Source organism: Cynocephalus volans, chromosome 2 (assembly GCF_027409185.1).
Source record: "Cynocephalus volans isolate mCynVol1 chromosome 2, mCynVol1.pri, whole genome shotgun sequence".
Classification (NCBI taxonomy): domain Eukaryota; kingdom Metazoa; phylum Chordata; class Mammalia; order Dermoptera; family Cynocephalidae; genus Cynocephalus; species Cynocephalus volans.
The window spans coordinates 170,898,977-170,920,859 of record NC_084461.1 but is presented as its reverse complement, the minus strand read 5'-3'; the positions used below and the strand labels follow the sequence as shown (position 1 = coordinate 170,920,859).

At 35.5% G+C, this 21,883-nt stretch overlaps 1 protein-coding gene across 1 annotated transcript in view; it reads left to right on the top strand.

Moving 5' to 3' along the window:
• Positions 1-21,109, top strand: part of ADAM28 (ADAM metallopeptidase domain 28) — a 44,947-nt gene extending 23,838 nt beyond the window's left edge. Inside the window, exons 12-23 of the mRNA XM_063087710.1 lie at positions 590-767; positions 2,136-2,225; positions 4,863-5,058; positions 8,975-9,077; positions 11,131-11,290; positions 13,201-13,281; positions 13,597-13,675; positions 16,514-16,622; positions 17,511-17,589; positions 18,567-18,632; positions 19,494-19,559; positions 21,089-21,109. Coding sequence (XP_062943780.1) covers positions 590-767; positions 2,136-2,225; positions 4,863-5,058; positions 8,975-9,077; positions 11,131-11,290; positions 13,201-13,281; positions 13,597-13,675; positions 16,514-16,622; positions 17,511-17,589; positions 18,567-18,632; positions 19,494-19,559; positions 21,089-21,109 — 1,228 coding nt within the window. The remainder of the gene's footprint in view (positions 1-589; positions 768-2,135; positions 2,226-4,862; positions 5,059-8,974; positions 9,078-11,130; positions 11,291-13,200; positions 13,282-13,596; positions 13,676-16,513; positions 16,623-17,510; positions 17,590-18,566; positions 18,633-19,493; positions 19,560-21,088) is intronic.
• Positions 21,110-21,883: the final 774 nt, after the last annotated feature.

The window sequence follows — 21,883 nt, the reverse complement described above, 5'->3', positions numbered from 1 at the left end:
TGATCTTTAAAAAGCTCACAATCTCTTTTATATACTCAGTTCCTCTTTTCTATTCTCCTTCCCCAGCCCACTCAAGCTGGGGCTATTCTCCCGTGCCCCTTCACAAGATAGCATATGGCTGCATGCGAGCTATACAGCTTATGTTCTCTCGCCCAGATTTTACCACATTTTTAAACCTCATCTTTGTCAGATGAAGAGATTCTGTCAATAGGTATTGACCTGAAGGAGTGTAAATTCTTAGACATGTAAATAAATATGACTTGGCTACCCTTTGAACTTCACAACCCCTAAATGACCTTAGGCTCAATAAGATTATCTGAATAAATCAGAAGCACTGTTGTTTTATTAAAAGCAACCTGGATGATACACTTTGGGACGTGACCACACTTTCTCATTAAGCTGGAGGTGTTTGTGTCCATCTAGGCAGGTTAATTCAGGTGTACAAATGAGCTCCTATTTTAGCAGTTGGTCCGTGGATTGATTTGATCTCTGGCGGCAGGTTGTAGGTGTCACCATAGCCAGTGTCAGATACTGCTCCCCACGTGCTAAGCATGGCTCTGTTCTATGTTCTCTTTCCCCACCTTCACAGCTTCTATATACCCACAGACTTCAGCTCCTGCAGTCGTATCAGCTACAACAAATTCTTTGAAGATAAATTATCAAATTGCCTCTTTAATGCTCCATTGCCGACAGATATCATATCCATCCCGATCTGTGGGAACCAGTTGGTGGAAATGGGAGAGGACTGCGATTGTGGGACTCCTGAGGTACTACGAAGTAGTTTCTAAAATCATCTAACTTGTTTTTCACTTGCTAAGAAGGTAAACTATAAAAGAATGTGTGGCCCACCACAAAATTGCTTGTGTCTTATAATTTTGGATAGGTTCATTTGTAGGTATTTGTCAGGCCAGTCTTTTGACAAGGAACCCTGCACTGTTTCCCAGACCTTGCTAATTTTCCTCTCATGGTTCCTTCTCCATCCCTTTTTAAAAAGTACTACTCCCCAACTTGGGCTTTCTATCCTCATCCCCCCCTCATTCTGGCTGAGATACTTCAAGTTTCCTGTGTGGCTATGACTTAGGGAGCATTACTTTAGGCACAACATTGTGACAGTGCTTAGAGCATATAAATAGCTTGTGTGCCCAACATCACAGAGCTTGCAAATGGGGGAGACAAGATCTGGGTTGAGGTGTGTCTGTTTCCAGAGTCCCAGCACCACCTGGCACAGGGATTTGGTACCGCTCTTCCTGCTTTGGGACTCAGGAGTCATTACCATTTGAAGTGCCAGCCCTGATCCCACCCTTATCATAGGGCAGCAGGGATTCTAAATGGGCTCTTTACCCTTATCCTGTTAACTCTGAATATGAGTTATACATCAAGCCCACAGAGGGTTGGCTTTTCAGTAACTTTGAAATAGGATTACACATTTATTCATTCTATGAGAAAGAGTAATCTTTCCCAGATGATGTTCATATCTGAACTAAATTTTAACTCTAAAATGTAACTCTAAAAGTATCACTGTTCCATAGGAATCTAGACAGCTGCAGGAGAAAGCTTCTGAGATAGGAGATTCTCCAATGCTTTCTGCAGGAAGCTTTCTGATTTCTTAGAAACAAAGCAGGAAGATCAAGACTAAGTGCGTTGCTTTAACCACAGTTAAATTAAATGTCAAAATTGGATAAAGAATGATATCTTTAGCTTTTGTGCATGTTTTAGAGATTGAATATACTGCTGGATAAGGCACATAACTGATGGGTTTCACTAATCATATTCTGTAAGTATTTAGATGAATTTTATTTTAAAAACTATCTTTTTTCCTTGGTTTTTGCACATACTTTACCAAAAAGAATAGATCTTTTCTTAGTATTACTGTGGGAGAATGGACGAACTAGAAAAGATATTCAAGTTAAAAAAAGAAAGGATGCAAGTAGAATTCAGAAAAACAACAAACCACCAGTTGCTCCAAAATCTCAGTTTTTCTATTGTGAAGTTTTGTTTCATATTTCATTTTCCTAAAAATTATTTCCAGACTCTACCAAAGTAACATCTGTGTGATGAATAAAGTTTAATATGAATTGTAATAAAATAGGACCAAAAAGTAATTGGCATTTGCATTCTTGTCTGATATTTCTTAGGAATGTACCAACACCTGTTGTGATGCTAAAACATGTAAAACCAAAGCAAGTTTTCAATGTGCATTAGGAGAATGCTGTGAAAAGTGCCAGGTAAGATTATTTTATTATATTTTAATAATTATGATTACATTTTTTTCTATATTAACATCTCAGTGATTATGTTAAGCGATATAAGCAAGGCAATATTTTTCTTTCTATAAAATAATACCACTTACCATTTATCAAGTGCTCACTGAGTTCTTTACATACATGACCTATTTGATCTTCCAATGACCCTTCAAGGTAGGTATTATTATTTCATTTTATTTTTGAGGAAATAGAAGGTCCAAGCAGAAAATGTGCAAAATAACATGGCTATGATTTAAGACTACTTGGATAAACCTGGAGGACATGATGCTAAGTGAAATAAGCCAGGCACAGAAAGACAAATACTGCATTATCTATCTCATTTATATGTGGAATCTTAAGAGGTCAAGTATATAGAAATAGAGAGTAGAATGGTGATGGCCAGGGTCAGGGAGATGGGGGAAATGAGAGATGTTGTCAAAAGGTACAAAGTTTCAGTTACGTAGAATGAATAAAGCTGGAGATCTGAAGTACAGCATAATGACCAGACTGTATCTGTATAGTACACTGGGAACTTGCTAAGACAGTGGATTTCAGGGGCTGTCACACACACACACACACACACACACACACGTTAACTACATGAGGAAATGGATATGATAATTTGCTTGACTATAGTAATCATTTCACTGTGTATATGTACATCAAAACATCATGATCTACACATAAATATATGCAAATAAAATTTTTTTAAATAAATTGCAAGGCCACTATTTAGTGGGCAAATCCCAAATATGACCAGCTCCAAAGCCAGTGCTAGTTACTCCTACCTGCCACTTCTTGTGATGCCGTATGGCCTTCTTGGACCAAATCTCATAAAATTGCTTGCACCTGCCTTTAAGGATGTGCTTGGTGGAAAATGTTTTATTTTGAATGGTGTGGGGGTGCTCCTATCTTCAACCTTCGAAGCCACTTCAAAGTGAAATTCTTAAAAAACATGTTATTTTCTTCTTGAGGCTTTTTTTACTTTTCCTTCAAGGTAAACTTTATTATTGTGCTTTCTATTTTTGCATATCTACATTGTGATCATTTGTTTATGTGTCTGTCTCCTTAGATTGACTCGTAAAAGCAGGAGACTGATTCACCTTCACCTAGCACAGAATTTCATACATTTTAAATACTCAATAACTGTTTGCAGAATGAATATGCAGATACCAGCCCATACATAGTGTTTGGTATAATTTTTTTAAATGTCAAAGGGATAGGGAAGAAATAAGAAAGGCCATCAGGAAATAAATTTGAGAACTTAAGTAGTATTCATCAAGTATTTATTAAGTACTATTTGTTAGTGATTATGGGAGATTAAGAAAAATCAGACTTTGCTCTCAAAGAACTTACTATTTATTTCTTTCAGGCAGTGATATACGCACATGAAACAGACGAAAATAAAATGTATGATTAGATGCCCATGTCATTAGTGTAAAGATATATAATACTTTCCTTGTATACTCTCACCTAATTTTCACAATGACCTTGTAGAGTAGATGTTAGATGAGGAGATGGATTTTCAGAGAGATTTAATTTATTTTCTAAAGTTAAGCACCCAGCCACCAGCAGAGCCAAGATTCAAACCCATACACTAATGCAGGTCTCCCTGCCATCACATGCAGAAGGTAGGAACAGCGATTTGCTTTGAAGAGGTCACAGGAGCCTTCATGGGAAAGAAGGCTTTCATTGGCCTGGAAAAAATGAATCAATTTAGATTTAGATTTAGACAAAAAAAGAGAAGGAATTTCCAAGTGAGGATACAGAGAGAAAGAGCAATGATCTAGCAAAAGGTATGAACAAGGTTTGCATGATAGCTGTTACATGACTAGTCTGGCTGGAAAAATGGGGATTGAATTTGGAGGGTCTCGTCTGCTCTGATTGCAATTTGATCCTGTAACTGGTATAAAGATATTGAAAGTTGTTAGATGCAATAATAACACATCAGCTAGGGAAAAACATGCTTCTTCAGATTCACAAAATTGGGAGAATTTGTCTTACTAAGGTTTCTTTGAGGAAACAGCAAGATTGGCAGTACTAGATTACAATGGCGTTAACATGTCAAAGCAATATTTGGTGATTTCTCCCTCATGATAAATTATTCCACAGGAAGAAGTAAGTTGAAAAGAAATATCTGAGCATACAATAAAAGGAATTCAGGATTAGGAAACTTGATGCCTGGGAAAGTCTCAGACTAGGCTGATCTGGTGCTTGTGAACATCTTCCTTAACATGGAAGATTCACTTCCACCTGAAGTTGCAGATTTAAATCTCCTTGAAAATCCTGACAAAGAAGCATTCAGTAAAGGGAGAAATAACTTCCAAAGATGTTGCTTGGTTTTCTTCTGTTCTTTTCTACTTTACGTTTCTTTAGTGTTTGTGCTACAAACTTAGAAATATTGATTGCTTAAAGATTTAGGCCATTGGCCAACATCTACAGAAGTGATGTAACAGGAGATGGTTTTGACTGACATAATGCAAAGGTAAATTGGAATAAAATGATGCTTCCAACAACCATGCCCAAACAGGCCAAGGAGGAAGTATTATTTGCATTAATTTGAGGTATTAGGGTAAGGCAGGTAGAAAAAACCTTTTCTCTATTTTTGTTTTCCTACAGCTAAAAAAGGCTGGGATGGTGTGCAGACCAGCAAAAGATGAGTGTGACCTGCCTGAAATGTGTGATGGTAAATCTGGCAATTGCCCTGATGATAGATTCCGCATCAATGGCTTCCCTTGCCAAAATGGGAGGGGCTACTGCTTGATGGGAACATGCCCTACGCTGCAGGAGCAGTGCACCGAGCTGTGGGGACCAGGTAGGAAGACAAACCCTGCTCTCTATGCACCTGCAAAGAAAAATCATTCCAGGTGACAGTGTGTAAACCATTCTGTCCCATTCTCAGAAACTGTGCCACTACTCAAAATCATGGATAAGTGAATTTTAAGACTAATTAAGTAGTTTTAGGGTTGTTAAATTTAGCAAATATAAATAAGCTCAGTTAAATTTTGATTTCAGATAAACAACAACTTTTTGTTTTAGTGCCAGTATGTCCCGTGCAATGTTTGAGGTATACTTAAACTAAAAAAAAAAAATTTTCTAAAACTCAAAATAACTGAATGTCCTGTATTTTATCTGGCAGTCCTAAAATCCTGCTCAGACAAGTAAACCCACTCATGGGCGCGCGCGCGCGTTTGTGTGTGCGTGTGTGTGTGTGTGTAGAGGTGGCAGGAGAAAAGGCCATAAAAAGGCTCTGGCAATGCAGAAGAGCAGGAGGAAAAGTGAAACCCTTTAAATTTTTTTTAAAATTTTTAATTTACATTTATAAAGTAAAATTTATGATAAAAATAACCAAAAAAGAGAGTATATTTAACAGAACAATCAGCCATCATAACCTAAGTGATATTCAGAGAATTTTCAACACCAGACAGAATACATATTACTTTTCTGTGCACACATTTACCAAGATAGAGCACATTGTGGGCCATACAATAAGTCTCAATACATTTAAAAGTATTGGGATCATACAAAGCACATTCTCTGACCACGTAGTACTTAAGTTTGGAGTTAATAAAAAACAACATATTGAGTACGCTAAAATAGTTTGAAATTTAACAGCCTACATATTAAATACCCATAAATCAAAGAAAATAAATAACAGGAAATATTTCTAAAAATGAATTATGTGAAAATTAAAACAAAATAACAATCTGTGTGTGATGGAGCTAAAAAAAAGTGCTCAGAGTGAAATTTATAACCTTATTTTCTTAGAGGTCCAGGTAGCTTGACTGGTGGTTTCAATGGTAAATTCTATTAAACATTTAAGGAAAAAAATAATAATATCTTACACACAACCTCTTTCAGATAGTAAAAGAGAACACTTTTTCAACTTAATTTATGGCACCCAGTATTACCTTGCTAGTAAACCAAATACATTAAAATAAAAGAGATCTGCATACTAATATCCTATAGCGACATAGAAGCACAAGTTCTTAATAAAATCAAACTCCATGTAAAAATGATACTCTATCATGATGAAACTAAATATCCTAGGACTGCAAAGTGGGCTTAACATTTGAAAATCACATAATGTAATATATAATGTAATTTTTTTATTTTTTATGTTTCATTTTTGTTTTAACTTTTTATTGGTTCTGAATATTCATGAGATACAAAGCACATTTTCACGAAAACCCTTAAATGGTCACTTCATCCATTGGAATTTTAAAGACCATATTCTCTGATTATACTATCAAGAATACTTTAAAAACAAAAGAGTAATTTAAAGATCTCTAAAAATTTTAAACCAAAATTTAAACTGCATTAAATAACTTGATTAGAAAGGCAATTTTAGATGTGGATTCACTTATATGTGGATTCTAAAAAAAATTGAACTCATAAAAGTAGAGTAGAATGGTGATTACCAGGGGTGCGGAGGGGAGGGGAGGATACAAAATTTCAGTTAAAAAAAAAAAAAAAAAGAAAAGAAAAGTAATTTTCTTTAGGGCTCCTTCTCTGTGCTGGCTCGACCCCTTAAAGATCAAGAACTCTTTCTTAAATACTGGGAAATTTTGAATCTAGTCTTTGACAAGCAACAAAGTAGATTAAAATAATCAAAAACCTATGAAGATGCTGCTTTTTTTTTTTTCAAGAAAAATCATGAAATCTATTGTAATGATTTGTGAAATCAAACCATTTTAAATAAATTTCATGTTTCAATGTTCAAGATGATAAATGAGTTTCATTTCCATATTTCCTTGATTATTTGTATCTTAACAACATTTATTAGTTTCTTGTTATAAAGTATATACACTGAGAAAATAAGAATAATTAGGCATGAATTATCAGAGAAAAGCATCACATTTCACATCCCGTACTTCAGAGTTATAGCTGCTAATATTGCAGAATCATTTATCTACCTGGTATCATGGAGCTTCATAACTTACTTTTCCTAACCATATGTTTGTCCTTTTCCTAAGCATTCCATATTCTACAACATCATAGCTGCAAGGATGGCATTGGATTAATACATTGTAATTTATCTGACTAATTTTTATTCCTGGATTTTGAGATGTTTCCCAATTATACAGTATCATTTAAAAATATGCTGGCTGAAAAATCCTCGTAAATAAATATTCCTAGGTTTAATCACTAGAATACAAAACATATGCATTTTTGCAAATTCTCTCTGAAAAGATTGTGCTAATCCATATTTCTACCAGCAGAGTATGAAGCTAGGTGTTTTATCACATCTTCACCGACAGGGAGCATTAAGATTTGTAACGAAACTTTGCCAGTTAGCAAATGTATAAAATTACCTTGTTTTCATTCATATTTCTTTTATTGCTAGTGAATAAAAATGAATTTAATTTTTATTGAACATTTGTATTTCTTCTTCATAATAATTGCCTGTTTGTGCCGTGGCTGCATATTCAATATTTGAAATGCAAATTGATTTGTCAGAATGATTTGAAGTTTAAAAATTGGCTTTACTGGTTAAGGGCTAACTTCACTATACGGTAAAAACCTGGAGAAAGAAAATCTTTAGCATAGAGGTGGAGATCTGAGCATTTCCTTCATTATCTTGCAATAAATGACTGAAATAAATGTGAACTGTTACCTTCTTTTGTGTGACTATCTGTCTCCTGTACAAATCTGTAAACTTCCTAGAACAGGGACACTGCTTACCTTGTTCACCGCTGTACTCCCAGTACCTCCTAGCACAGTACCTGACTTTAGTAAATGTTCAAAATTATCTACTGAATTAACATTGAACATATTTATCTGACATTGGAATGGGGAAGATCTTTTAAAGCATCTATTTAAAGGCAGCCATTATAAAAGATCAAAATAGATTTTGAATAAAATTCTGAATAAAATTCCAAATTTTACAATTCATAAAGGATTACAAATTTATTTAAAATTTACCTGTGTAGTATGAAACACAGGTCTCTGGCCATAAAGTTGGCTTTTTATTTCTCTCTGTGACTTAATATGATTCTCAGTTTTCTTATTGATAAAATGGGAATGACAGTAAGTACGGCTAATATTTATCAGCCACATATTACTGACCAGGCACTGTTCTCAGTGGTTCACATATATTAATTCATTTGATTTTCACAGCAATCATATGAGGTGGGCACTCTTACATGAATCTTCATATTACAGATGAACAACCCCAGAGGTTAAGGCACTTAGACACTTGCCCAGAGTCACACAGCTAGCTGCTCAGTCATGCTTAAAGCCTGAGCTCTTAACCACTGTGTTTAATTGACCATCTGATGTGGATCTGAGGAAGATAACATGAGAAATGAAATGTGTGATGCCTATGCCTGTGCCTGGCACATAGGAGAAGTTTGACTAAGCCTGGCCGCAAGTTGTCACAATAGCACATACCTACAAGAAAACATTCAGTTATCTATCTGTGGGCTATTAATAAGAAGATTGCAGCTCTCTTGGCTAAGCCTTCATATTCTGATGGATTTTTAACCTTCAGTAAATCATGCAGATGCTTCCAAAAATTTAGATAGCCTTTATCTAATAACAGAATACTTAAATGATTATTTTTAATTCCAGAAAGCTCCTTTGCCATCAGATTATTGCAGCCTGTATTTCTGACAATGGTCAATGGAATTATGCCAAAGTAGTACTTTTCACACTGGATTTTTTGCAGCATTGAATTTCTTATCTCTTTTCTTTTCAAATATGTCCCTACTGACCATGCCTGCTCTCAGGAACCAAGGTTGCAGATAAGTCATGTTACCACAGGAATGAAGCTGGGTCAAAGTACGGGTACTGCCACAAAGTGAATGACACAATCATTCCCTGCAAAGCAAAGTAAGTGTCATGCCGTTTGAGCCCTCCTGCTCCAGACACTCAGGTGATGGCATGCTTCCAGCCACACATCCTGATTTATTTCACTTAAGGAGAAAGTGGATTTGAACATCAATCATTTGACATGCATTCACTGAGTGATTACTATGTGCCGTGTTTGCAGCGAGGTGCTGACTCTAAAAAGACAAATAAAAAATAAATCTCTTTCTTCAAATCTCTCATGATTGGTGTTGCATATGGTACCAAGTAAAGTCATTGCTAAGAAGAGTGAATGTTTGAGATGGAACATACAACAGAGAATGGGCCTGGTTGGGAATTTGTCCATGCATTTCCCAGTATAATTTAAGTACTTTTTCAATCTAGCGTGTTTCATTATGTCTAGTAATAAAAATGTTTACCTACCCAGAGAAATAACCAATGCAGTGTTTGTGCAGTGTCATTTAAACTTGCCATAGAATTACATAAAGAAAAGACACGGTAAGAGAAAAGCCTAACAATCCACCAAAGTTTGTTTTATTTTTAAGATTGATACCCTGAAAAAAATTAGAGTATCACACCCGATAAACTTGAGATTTTTCTACTTTTTTTGTTCTGCATTTTAAGATAACTTTTAAAATTCAAATTATAGTAAACTGTTTGTCCTGCTCTGAATTTTACACATACAAAGTAATTTATAATAAGAAGTAGAACAAGATCATCATATTCCAAAGTGTTTCAATTAAACATTAATTTTGATGGATGACAGATATTACCAAACAAACTATATTTTGGATATAGGGTCATATCCTGGAGGAATCTTGGCCTAAAGGACAATCATATCCTGTGGTCTCTCCTTAATAGGAAATCAGGGTAGATTCAAAAGGGGAAAAAATTATGTAAAACTTAATACATACAGGGCAGGGTAAGGGCAATATGTAAGTGGGTAGTGGGAAGAGAGTAGGGTACCATCTTTTCTCCACAGCCTTCGCACGCACACCATTGTCTATGGAACTGTTTGTGCAACCACTGGATGATTTCAGCAACTGGAGGCTCAAATATCTCATTTGTCCACGGACAGCCCTCCTAGTCACTTCCTAGTAGTTGCTATCTGTAATGGAGACAGCCTGAAATTTCCTGCGCCCTAAGGTCATCCTCATATGGCTCTACCCAAATGATTCGAGAAAAAATTTTCTCAGATTTGGAAAGAATGCATGCCTTCCTTCACTCCTTAGTAATATTTTCTTCTGTGACCAGAGTCATTAAAAAAATCTGATCTTATCACTTTCTGAATACCTTTTTCACAGCTCTCTTCTGAATTCTGTGTAAAGTGATTGACTACTATTGTACTGGCTTTAATTTTAGTCACCATGGTGGTAAATGGACACCTTGATTGAGTGTTGAGTAGTTTAATCTGCAGATACAGGGAGACAGTTGTGTTAGTGACCCCACTTGATAGTGTGGAGTGGCAGGGGAGGCTCAGCTTTGTACTGACAAAACTATAGTGAGAGTTGGGTCTTTTATCTGTTAGAATTATTCTGCTCCAAGTCATAAACAAAGGAGTAACTTTAGCTGAAATAAAAATAGAAACTGATTTCTTAGGTGCCCTCCGTGCTGTTAGGAATCCATCCTCTCCATATCTTCTAACTCCATCATACACATGACCTCCATTGCCAAGTGTTTCTCTTGGTCTGTGATGGCTTCTCCAGCTCCAACTATCACATGCCAATCATCAGAAAGGAGAAAATGCTGAAGAATATGTCACGCTCCTTCATTTAAAGTCACCTTCTAGAATTTGTGCTGAAGATTATGCTTTCTTCCCATTGCCCAGAACTTAGTCAACTGGCAAAAATTAGCCGTACAGGAATCTAAGAAATGCTGTTTGAGCAGCAATGTATTTTGCTAATATTCAGAGGTCTTCTTAACTAAGGAATAAGGAGGAAATTGAGATAAGGTACAACTAGAAATCTCTGCTATAGGGAGAAATACCATTAATTAAATATTAATAGTCATAGAGCTGATTTGCATTTTTATAAAAGTTCAATGTAAATCCTGCAATAAATTTTGGCTTTTTCCTCAGTGACACCATGTGCGGAAAGTTGTTCTGTCAAGGTGGGTCAGATAACTTGCCCTGGAAAGGACGTATAGTAACTTTCTTGACATGTAAAATGTTTGATCCTGAAGACACAATTCAGGAAATAGGCATGGTGGCCAATGGAACTAAGTGTGGAAAGAACAAGGTAGGTTGAAATTGCAACTTTCTCTCAAAATGGTGTTTTCTGTTTTGTCATTCGCTTCTCAAAAATTCACTAGTTGCTTTGTTGACCAATTATTGGGTTCATCATGCCATGATACAACAGCTAGGGATTTAAATGGGAAAAACTATGAAATATTTAAAAAATGAGAACAGTGGAGCGTTGTCATTAATATTCTCAAACATTATGGTGAAATTCGGAAAGAACTGACTCTCATAGACATGATTTCAAGAAGAGTATGACGTCATGCTGATAACACGTAGCAGCATCTGTTTTCTTTTCCTAGACTAAGTCTCGGAACCCACGAAAGTGCCAGGGTGTGGGATACCGGGCTTCAGTTAACAGATTTGCACATCCGTTAACAATGTAATGAACTCACAATCTCAGGCGCAGTACTAATTATCCAGGGCCAACACATAAGCTTTGATATGAGGAGGTTCATCTCTCATAGGAGATTAGAGTTACTGTATTTATTGTACTAACCACGTGACCCAAGAGCTTCCCTGATTTTTCACTGTGGTAAAGCCAATCCTGAAAATATTATCTTATTTACCTGACCTGTTTTGGCTCTATTTAAATGCAAATTTATTCACTGATGAGTCTAAAATTACCTTGGTGGTTCAGTGTAAGTATGGCTCATAAAAAATTTTGGAAAGTAAATATAAAAAAGTAAATGGAATTGGCATGGCCTCTGAGCCCATGAAACTAAAAATATAAATTTATAAAAGTTTATAAACGCTGCTGATTTGAAATTAAAATGTTAGAGCTTGCCTTTAAGAGGTATTCATAGTATTTAACCTTCTTTCTTCCCTTTTTATCTCCCCAAATATATGCCAGCATCAGGGACAAGAAATTTCACATAACTGGATTTTCCAGGTTTCAAATACTAATTTCTTTAAGTTTTCTAGTGGTGAAGCTTACAAAGACATTGAGACATCATCACATGACTGGCATGAGTGTTGCCATGTTTGGACATATATCTCTTTTCAGCCTTAAGTCAAAAGGAACATGGACTAAGGCAGAATTTAGGTATTCCTGTGTCCCCTGGCATAAGATCATCCTATTAATGCTAGGCCTGGTACCAGGTGCTTTACATGAATTCTCTCATTTAATCCTCACAGTAGTCCTGGGAATAAGCTTTATCTTTATTTTGCAGATCATTGCTCATCTCGTAACTTCTTCTATATTCATTGCTTCTGAGATATAGTGTAGTTTGGATTTTTTAAATAATAAATGTTTAAATAAACTTTATCAGCTCTTTTGGGTAGGTTTAACTGAGGAAATACCATAAGCAACAGAGTCCATCTCCATTTCGTTCCCCTGCACCTGCCCAAACGTTTACACAATAAAGAAGATTATGCATCTTTACCTCCTCCTGTGACAATTACATGTTAGAACCACTTTAAAAAGCATCTGTTGTCCTCTTAACATATATCTCAACCAGCCTTCTCATCTTCATCCAAAGAGGACACAATTTCAAGGCCTATATTTCTGTTTTTTTTTTTAATTGACAAATTATAGACGTGTACATTCTTGGGATATAATGTGATGTTTTGATATATGTATACAATCTGGCATGATTAAATCAAGCTAATTAACATATCCAACACCTTGCTTACCTATAATTTTTTTATGGCAAGACATTTGAAATTTACTCTTTTGATTATTTTGAAATATTTAGTACATTATTATTTACATAATTTTCATTATTCATTACATCATTATTATTCTTTTTTCCTTTTTCGAAAAAACAGTGACTTCCCTAATAAAAATATGAGTTTGATAACAATAACAGTGACTAATAAGATAAGACTAAATTCCAAAGAAGCAACCACTTGCAGAGCTGAAGCTCTTGAACATTAATGCCAATTTCATGTTTTTGACATCACTTTCAGGTTTGCATTAATGCAGAATGTGTGGATATTGAGAGAGCCTACAAGTCAACCAATTGCTCATCTAAGTGCAAAGGACATGCTGTAAGTTTTGAAAATATGTTTTGCCAACCTTGTTGACTCATAATTTTAAGTCAGTTATGGTGAAACTAGAGTCACGTTTTTAGCATTAAATGATTGTAATTATTAAATTTGTCTAACCCCTCAGTTGCATAGTTCAATGAGAAATTGCTTCTGAAAACTGGTTACTGAGATTCCTGCTATTAATTCATACCTTATAGATGAAACCCTGGAGATCAAGGTTGTTCCTGTTTCAGGATGGACTTTCTTATGCATTAAAGGGCTTTGGGGTTTCTGGTTGGTGTAGCGGGGAAACTGATGGGATCCTTGCTCCTCCAGGTGTGTGACCACGAGCTCCAGTGTCAGTGTGAAGAAGGATGGGCCCTTCCCGACTGTGATGACTCCTCAACAGTCTTCCGTAGGTGACATTACACATCTATTCTGGGAAAACTGCTCTCCTCCTACACGCCTTTATTTTGTATTATAGAAGATTTTATTGCCTCTTCTCGCTCCTCCTGGAATTCCTGTTCCATACATATTGAATCTACAATATTAATCCCCAAAGTGTCTTTAAGAACCTTTTAATCATATTTCCCACATCCTTATGCTTTCACTCTACATATAAAAAGATGTCCTTAAGTTTTATATTTGTAATGTTATCTTAATTTCCCAAATTTTCTTGCTTTATGTTTGTTCCATTTTCATAGTAGCCTTGACTTAATGGATTGATAAAATATTCTCATAAAACTCGCTAAGAACATGACTTAGATTATTTTTGTAGGTTCAGTTCTGTTCTCTGAATTTTCTCTGGTTCTTTTGAGGTTGATTGTTCTGTTCTTTCACCATGTCATTTGTATTTCATTGTGCTGTTTTCCTTTAGGATAGTGACCCTTAGCTGAATCAGTATATCGGTTGACTTGAATTGATTCCCATGGTTTTCTTTGCATTTTTGTGTGCATGTTATACCTACTGATACCTCTCCTGGTGGAAGATCTGGCTGTGAGCTCTATTAGTAGGCAGGTCTCCCTACAGGTCACTAGGGTGGGAAGGAGCCAGAGGGGGAACCCTCACTACCAACTGCCATCTTGAGGAGGACTTTACCCTGAAAAGAGCTCTTCATCACATTCCCCTCCGAGAGAGTTGGTTTATCTGCTTCTTTCCTCTCTGTCTGGTCTAGTTTGGGTATCTATAGTAAGCCTCGCTCCATGCTGCTTTCCAGGCTCCTGCATCCCACGTTGTTTTAGGGCTTTGTCCTATGAGCGTGAACCAATCTTATTCTATATACACAGGGGCTGGTGATGGAAATATGGATGGGGATGGACCAGAATGAACTGTGTGTCCCAAATTCAGCTTCTTTGTTAGGCTTTCCAAGAATGAATAGCTTTTACTTGTGATGCTTGCACTATAATTCACTCTGCCTACCTAAATCTTTTAAATTCCCCATCTTTCTGGAGTTTCTAAAAATTCTTTATTATTTTTATCACTGATCTATGATTTTATATACATATTATGTATATATATACACACACACACACACGCACGCACACACACACACACACAAACACATGTTGTTTAGGATTTGTCATGTATTTGGACAGGTAGGATAGAGGCACAAACAGAATCAACTAATTTAAAAACTCTTTAATGGTCTCATAACTCATTAAGAATTCTTTAAACTATGACTTCCCTCTTCTTGAACACCTTGTTTTGATTCATCTACTGACTTGCTAAATAACCTCCATGAGTAATTTCTTTTTTCAGGAACAATGTGTTCACATTAACCTTCCTAAGTTGCATTTATGAGAATTTATTTCTTTTGCTAAATGGAAAACGTGCATACCAGGTTGGATTGGATTGATATTTTTTAAATCACAGTTTCACTCTCTGAACTCTAATGAAGTAAATGTTGATATTTAATGTTAAAAACCAGAGGCAAGACTGATTTTTGTGGTTGATGTTAAACAACGACTTTAAATAATCAGTTCGGCTTTTGCTTAAATGCTTTTAAAATTACTATTTAATCAAAACTAATCATCGCTCTATACCTGGCGGTGTTCTCTTTCCATTATGTTGCTAGCTAGTGAAAACTTTGAAGTTGAGGATTTGGTTATTTCTTCAGTTCAAGGAATGTTCCTATTATTATAAGTTTTAAAATTGATTGTTTCACTTTTCTCATGTCTTTTTCAGAAATGTACATTATTTATACAAAATATCTCCACTGTGTGACCTCTGAGTTATCTTCTTTACACATTGTCTTTGCACTGACATTTTTTCATCCTGAGGGTATCTACACTGTATCTAATAGAAATGCCTCAGGGTTTCATTTTCCTTTGACTTTTTGAAAAGGAATTGTTATGGACAGTGGCAAGTATTCAATATTTGAGCTAAAGTCAGTCTTACCTAAAATTCTGCTGTCTATGTATCTATGTCTGTTTGCATGTGTGTGTACGTACACTTGTGATCGTTTCTTGCATTTATACAAAAACGGATCTTGTTACTGGTTTGCTGTTCTCTGTAATAAGAGAGGAGTAACTGCCTGCATTGCTCTCCAAACTTGCACTTCTTGGTTTCTCATGGTTTCAAATTATTATAATATAAATGAATACTTGAGATAGCAAAAGATTGAAGTTGTATGTATTACTTAGATTAGTAGGCAAAAAATAAAATGCCATATAGGCCCAGGAATATTTGTTCCAACTAATCCCCCATTCACAGGATCACATAATTTTTTTCTGTCTATAGTAACTCCAATATAGAGCAAATATCAGCAGAACACTCAGTAATGTCTCAATACTCTGATGCATGCCTCAGCTCTTTATTTGCTTCTGACAGGAATATAATTTAAAGGCTTTATTTTCTTTTTCACTGTCTTATTCCAAGGCTGCATTTCAAAAATGTTTCATTCCTGCTCTGCCATCCTCCCTACTCCATATTCTCTTCTAATCTCCCAGCACTTTATCTTCCAATTATTACAAACATCATCCCGTTGAAGAATTCTCAGTAGTATGATGCTTTACCTGTCTCATATTAAATGTTTCCTATCGATTTCACCTTTGTTTTCTGTACCTAAATATTAACATGGACCTAAATAATCCTGATTGAAATACGTGTTCATCTGCAATGAGAGATTTTCCAAGGAATGCATGTTCCTTAGGAAAAGGGCAGATGGAATTTGTGCTAAATAAGTATGGACTAGTGTGATTTGTAGGTGTGAATTTCTGAGAACCTCAGCAGGCCTCTGTTCTCCTTGTTGCAGACTTCTCCATTGTGGTTGGAGTGCTGTTCCCAGTGGCAGTCATATTTGTGGTGGTTGCTATAGTAATCCGACACCAAAGCACCAGAGGAAAGCAGAAGAAAGTTAAGAGGTGAAACTTTATGTTGTTTGGGGGACTCTGTGACCCCTATTTTACTTTAAATTCAAGGGTATGACCTAACCTTTTCAGTTTAATTTTGGTTTACTTTACATATTGAGAAGTACACACAGACACGTTCTTCTTAGATTAGAGTCTGGGTATCCCTTTCACTGGGAAATTCTTCACAGCAAGAAACGCGTCTTTTTCTTCCATTAGTCACCTTATTTATAATTAACAATAAGAGTGACATTAACACTCATTATTAAAGACTTTTGAATTTATTGTAAGAATACAATATGTAGCATTTATTGATCATTATCTATATGACAAAGCACTGTGTATTCATTATCTTATTTAATCTGCACAAGAACTTCATGAGGTAATTACTATTATTTCCATTTCATAGATGAAAAGGTGTTTTCTATTAATCCTTGCAACAGTCCTGCAAGGTTAGGGACTTCACATTTTGACTGAGGCAGAAGCAAGATCAGAGAGTTTAACAGACATGTTTAAGGTCTCACAGAGTAAGTGATGGAGCCTTGATTTGCACCTACGTCTGATTGTCTTACAAACACGGTCTTGACACAACAGTACCTTTTTAGCATTTTTTAAGACTGACTTATTCACCTATAATGGGTTTTTAATAATCTTGAATGAATAAAAGGAACCATTAATAAAATTATATAATTTAGATAAAAATTGGATTCGATACCATCATTATTAGGAATCAGGGTTCTGTAGAGAATCAAAAAGAAAAGCTGAAGAATGTCCTAGGAGCATATAAAAACCCAGTCAATAACCAAGGATGACACAATCAGCAAAGGAAGGTGGTCATCTTATATTGAAAGAACTGCTGGAGGAACTGCTAAGCCAATTTTTATGACGTATTTTCACTTACAGGCCACTCCCTGCCAATGGCCCCAGGCCACTCAAACAGAAGAGGAGACCCCAGATGATGAAGGCTGTTCAACCCCAAGAGGTGAACTATGGTTTACAATGTGTATTAGTCCATTTTCTGTTACTTAAAGCAGAATACCTGAAACTGGGTGATTTATAAAGAAATGAAATTTATTTCTTACAGTTTCAGAGGCTGGGAAGTCCATGGTCCATGGATGCATCTAATGAGGGTCTACTTCTTGGTGGGGACTCTGTACAGAGTCCCGTGATGACACTGGCAATCACATGGCAAGAATGACAAGAGCTCTCTCTTGTGCTCTTTTTACTTTTACAAAGCCACCAATCCACACTCATAATAACTCACACTTTCCATCCAAAGCAGAATATGTTTACCATGGCCTCAGTTTCCAATTCTTTCTCTCGTATCCCAACCACCTATCTATTATTTCTACCCAGCAGGTTTATAAATCCACTCCACTGATTAGTTTAAGGCAAGTGCTTGGACTCTTTAACTACAGATTCAGAAAGTTCTCCTTTGCCTTTTGTTAAATGCAAAAGAGCATCCCTAAAATACAGAGGTTACTTTGCTGAGGTTCATGAAGTACAAAGAAAATAAATAGAACAAATAGGGGGATGCTGGATGTGTGTCTCTCTCTGTTTCTCTCTTGCTCACTCTATTTCTTTCTCTGCCTCCATGTTGACTCTTTCTTCATTTGGCAAATTTCCCAATAGACACAATAATATGTATATTTGTATGATAACATATGCAACATGTATAATCCTTAATGACCTGGTCATGTCCTGCAAGTTTACAGAGTTTAACTAAAGTTGGTTAATGATAAAAAACATTGGTACTAATGTTTTTGATGGAAACTTTCCCTTGTAGCTCTGGGGAAATATTCCTATAAAATATACCTGCTGCACTTCTGTGATTTCCTTTCTGCTCTCTTGGTGTCATTCTTAATTCTAAGCTCCCATGCCTTGAAAGGACTGCTTATTTGGAAGCTGTATATAGGAAAGTGATGATTTCATTCTAAAATATTATTTTTTTCTTTTTAGATGAGTCAGATAAATCTCCATGTGTCTGATCTGCCAGTAGAAGGCACTGAGCCTCCAGCTTCTTTTGTGAGTTAGCAATTTCTCTTAAAGTATCACCCGCATCCAACCTCAAGGAAATGCTAGTGAAAAACATACCCAACAATGCCCAATTATTTATTTAGAAGAATGTCAAAATCTGTGTGAATATTAATATAAAATATAAATTTTCTGCAACACTTTTTGTAAATATAAAATGTGAGAATGTACATCCCTCCCCACCCCTCCCATTATATTCCTAAATTCAGTCCCTAATCCTGAGCTCCAGGGCTGGGAAGCTGATAACTCATTACAAGAAGAGTACCACTATGCTTCATAGAGTACCATTGTCTTAGTTAGTTGAGGCTGCTGTAACCAAAATAGCATAGATCAGGTGGCTTAAACAACAAATATTTATTTCTCACCATTCCGGAGGCTAGGAAGTCAAGGTGCTGCCAGATCTGGTGTCTGTTGAGAGCCTGCTTCTTGCCTTCTAAACAGCTGCCTTTTTGCTCTATTCTCACATGGCAGAGGGAGAGAGATCTTCTCTATTGAATCTCTTCTTATAAGGACATTAATCCTATCATTAGAGCACTACTCTTCACGATCTAATTACCTCAAAAAGGCCCTGTCTCCAAGAACCATCATGTTGGGGATTAGGGCTTCAATATATGAATTCATTGGATGACACATTCAGTCCATAGTAATCATCTCTATCACATATCTATTGACAGTAGACTTCTGTCTGAATCGTATGTGTGCTCCTAAATGAAAGCAAACTCCCAGGTTTAGAAAATTCTCATGGGTAGGGCCATAACTTTTTCATTTCAGAAAATGATTTAAGCCTTTTCATGAAGTATGTCTGTTTTCAGGGCCCCATCTTTTAATTAAAATTTTTTATTTTCTTACTAGCTAATTACAAAGCCAGATTTCCCTCCACCACCAATTCCTACATTTGTATCATCTTCCTCTTTCCTTGTAAGTATCAGATGGTTGCTGGTGATTTTTTGAATGTCTTTTGTGCCCAATGAGAATATTGTCTCTAAATTCATGAGTTCTTTATCAGAACATGTGCTCCTGTGGCTAACCTAATATATAACATATTTGTCCTAAAGATATCTGAAAAAGCAAGGCTTACTTACTATCTATAAATTAGTATGGGTATTGCTTTTTTATTATTAAAAATAGTTCTACTATTATATAATTGTTGAGAAGTGATAAATGCTGTATGAAGTAAATGTATCCTTCAAAGGGTCATTTCTAGATACTTATTTTAGAGGACATAAGATTATTACCAGTGACACTTTACTTTCTTATTTATTATAGCTAGAATAAGGCCTATTATTAGCCACAGTTTTCTGTAAAAGGTAGAGTATGAAAAATAGACCACGTATAGGGAAACCTAGAATAAAAGTCAGGTGCTTTGGAAGTAAAAAGAATTCATTCACTCATCCATTAGTTTCTGAGCATGTTTTTGCATGCTTGGTACTCTGTTGTGGGTAAATGAGAAAAAACTAAAATTAATGTTTAGTTTTTAAGAAATTTCACATTGTTAGTGGGAAAACAAGTCATATATATTTGGAGCACTTAATTCCTCAAATATTGTTTATGCCAAAGTGAATGATACAGGAAAAATATGGAGAGGAGAAAATGAACGGGTTCAAAGTGATTAAAGTGGGAGGAAATTTATTGGCTGGGTAGCTGGAATTTGAACTGGAAACTGAAAGTTGGGGAGAATTTAAATGTGTAAAAGGAGGTAAGGAATAATTTCATTAAGGAAGTAAGTATAGCTAAGATGGGAAAAGCATAACAAATTTTAATGACCTACATCATTTCTGTGTCTAATGCAGCATAAAGACACAAAATCACTTCCTTCTGTTGTTTTCAAAGATAAGCCAATGTCTACACCTAAGGTAAGAGACACATAGCCAAATTATTATAATTTTTATAATTTATAATTATACATTTTTATAATTTTATGTAATTTTTAAAATAATCTCCTAGTATTAAGGAGAGAAGTTCCAACCATGTCTTCTTACAAGAAGTTCATTAAGAATAGTATAGGTGTGATTGAGGGAGGGTGATAACATGAGTATCTTGCTTCTGAGTTTGGCTGTTAACCAAGAAGATGGAGATGGAAGTGTCTCAGCTAGAAATCTGTGATGACCCCAATGTTCTTCATTTTCTCAGAAATATTCTCTAAGGATGGTGGGAATGGGGGAACTGTCCTATGGAATAGTCACCCAGTATCCCATAACTCTGGTCCCCTACTCTCTCTGTAATATGCTAATTACCCAGATGGACATTTGGATCCCAGTGTGGTATTTTTCTTAAGTCCTGTCCATACCCTACTGTGTAATCTCATCTCCACTGTTGATGAATCAAACGAACTATGAAACAAGAAGTGTCACTATAGAGAATTTATTTTAATTTCTTAATATTTTGAAGTTATATAATATCTACATGTTTAGGAAAAATTGATCTTTTAAGATTCTTGTCTTTTTTAGGGCTTAAATCCAAAAGTCTGAGGCAACGGCTAAGTAAGAATTGGTGGGTAAATGACCAACGTGGAAGGCTGGACAGTCTGGATGGAAGAGAAATATACCTACTTTATCACTAGCTATTTGCTTTTGACACTGAAAGAGGTTAACATTTCCTGATTCATGTTATACTTTGAAGAAATTAAACCAAATTTTTCAAGAGGTGCACATTCCTGAGAATCTTTGTATGAGTTTAAAATTTCTATTCTCCATACTCATGGGAAGGATGATGACTATGAAGAAATATTTATGAAGCTTGAATCTCTAATTGGGTGATTTTCCTAGCCACTGTCCTCTTTTTCTTTTTTTACTATGATGTTGACTAATATTTCTTCAAATATTTTGGACACCTGGATTTGCTCATTTGATAGGAATTAATTCACCCCTAGAGAAAAAAATTACAAAAAAACCACAGAAACTGAAAGGAGTGGGAAAAAATTGTACATTCATTATTAAATGAGTAGGAGCATCTTGATTGTTTTAACTCTTAATTTGTTGAATTAGGACCCTCAGTTAAGATGAAAATTGTATAAACATTCTCTATTTTATGTACTATATCTCTTTTCTACATTATTTTCTGAAATCCTTATTAGCTGTGTCATTTGAGATTTTCTATAATTGAGTAAAACCTTATTAATTTTAAAAAGTATTATCATAGATGTTTGTATGATTCAGTTACTGATATGGTTAACCTGAACTTCACTTTCTTTTTTTTTTTTTTTTTTTTTGGTCTTTTTCGTGACCAGCACTCAGCCAGTGAGT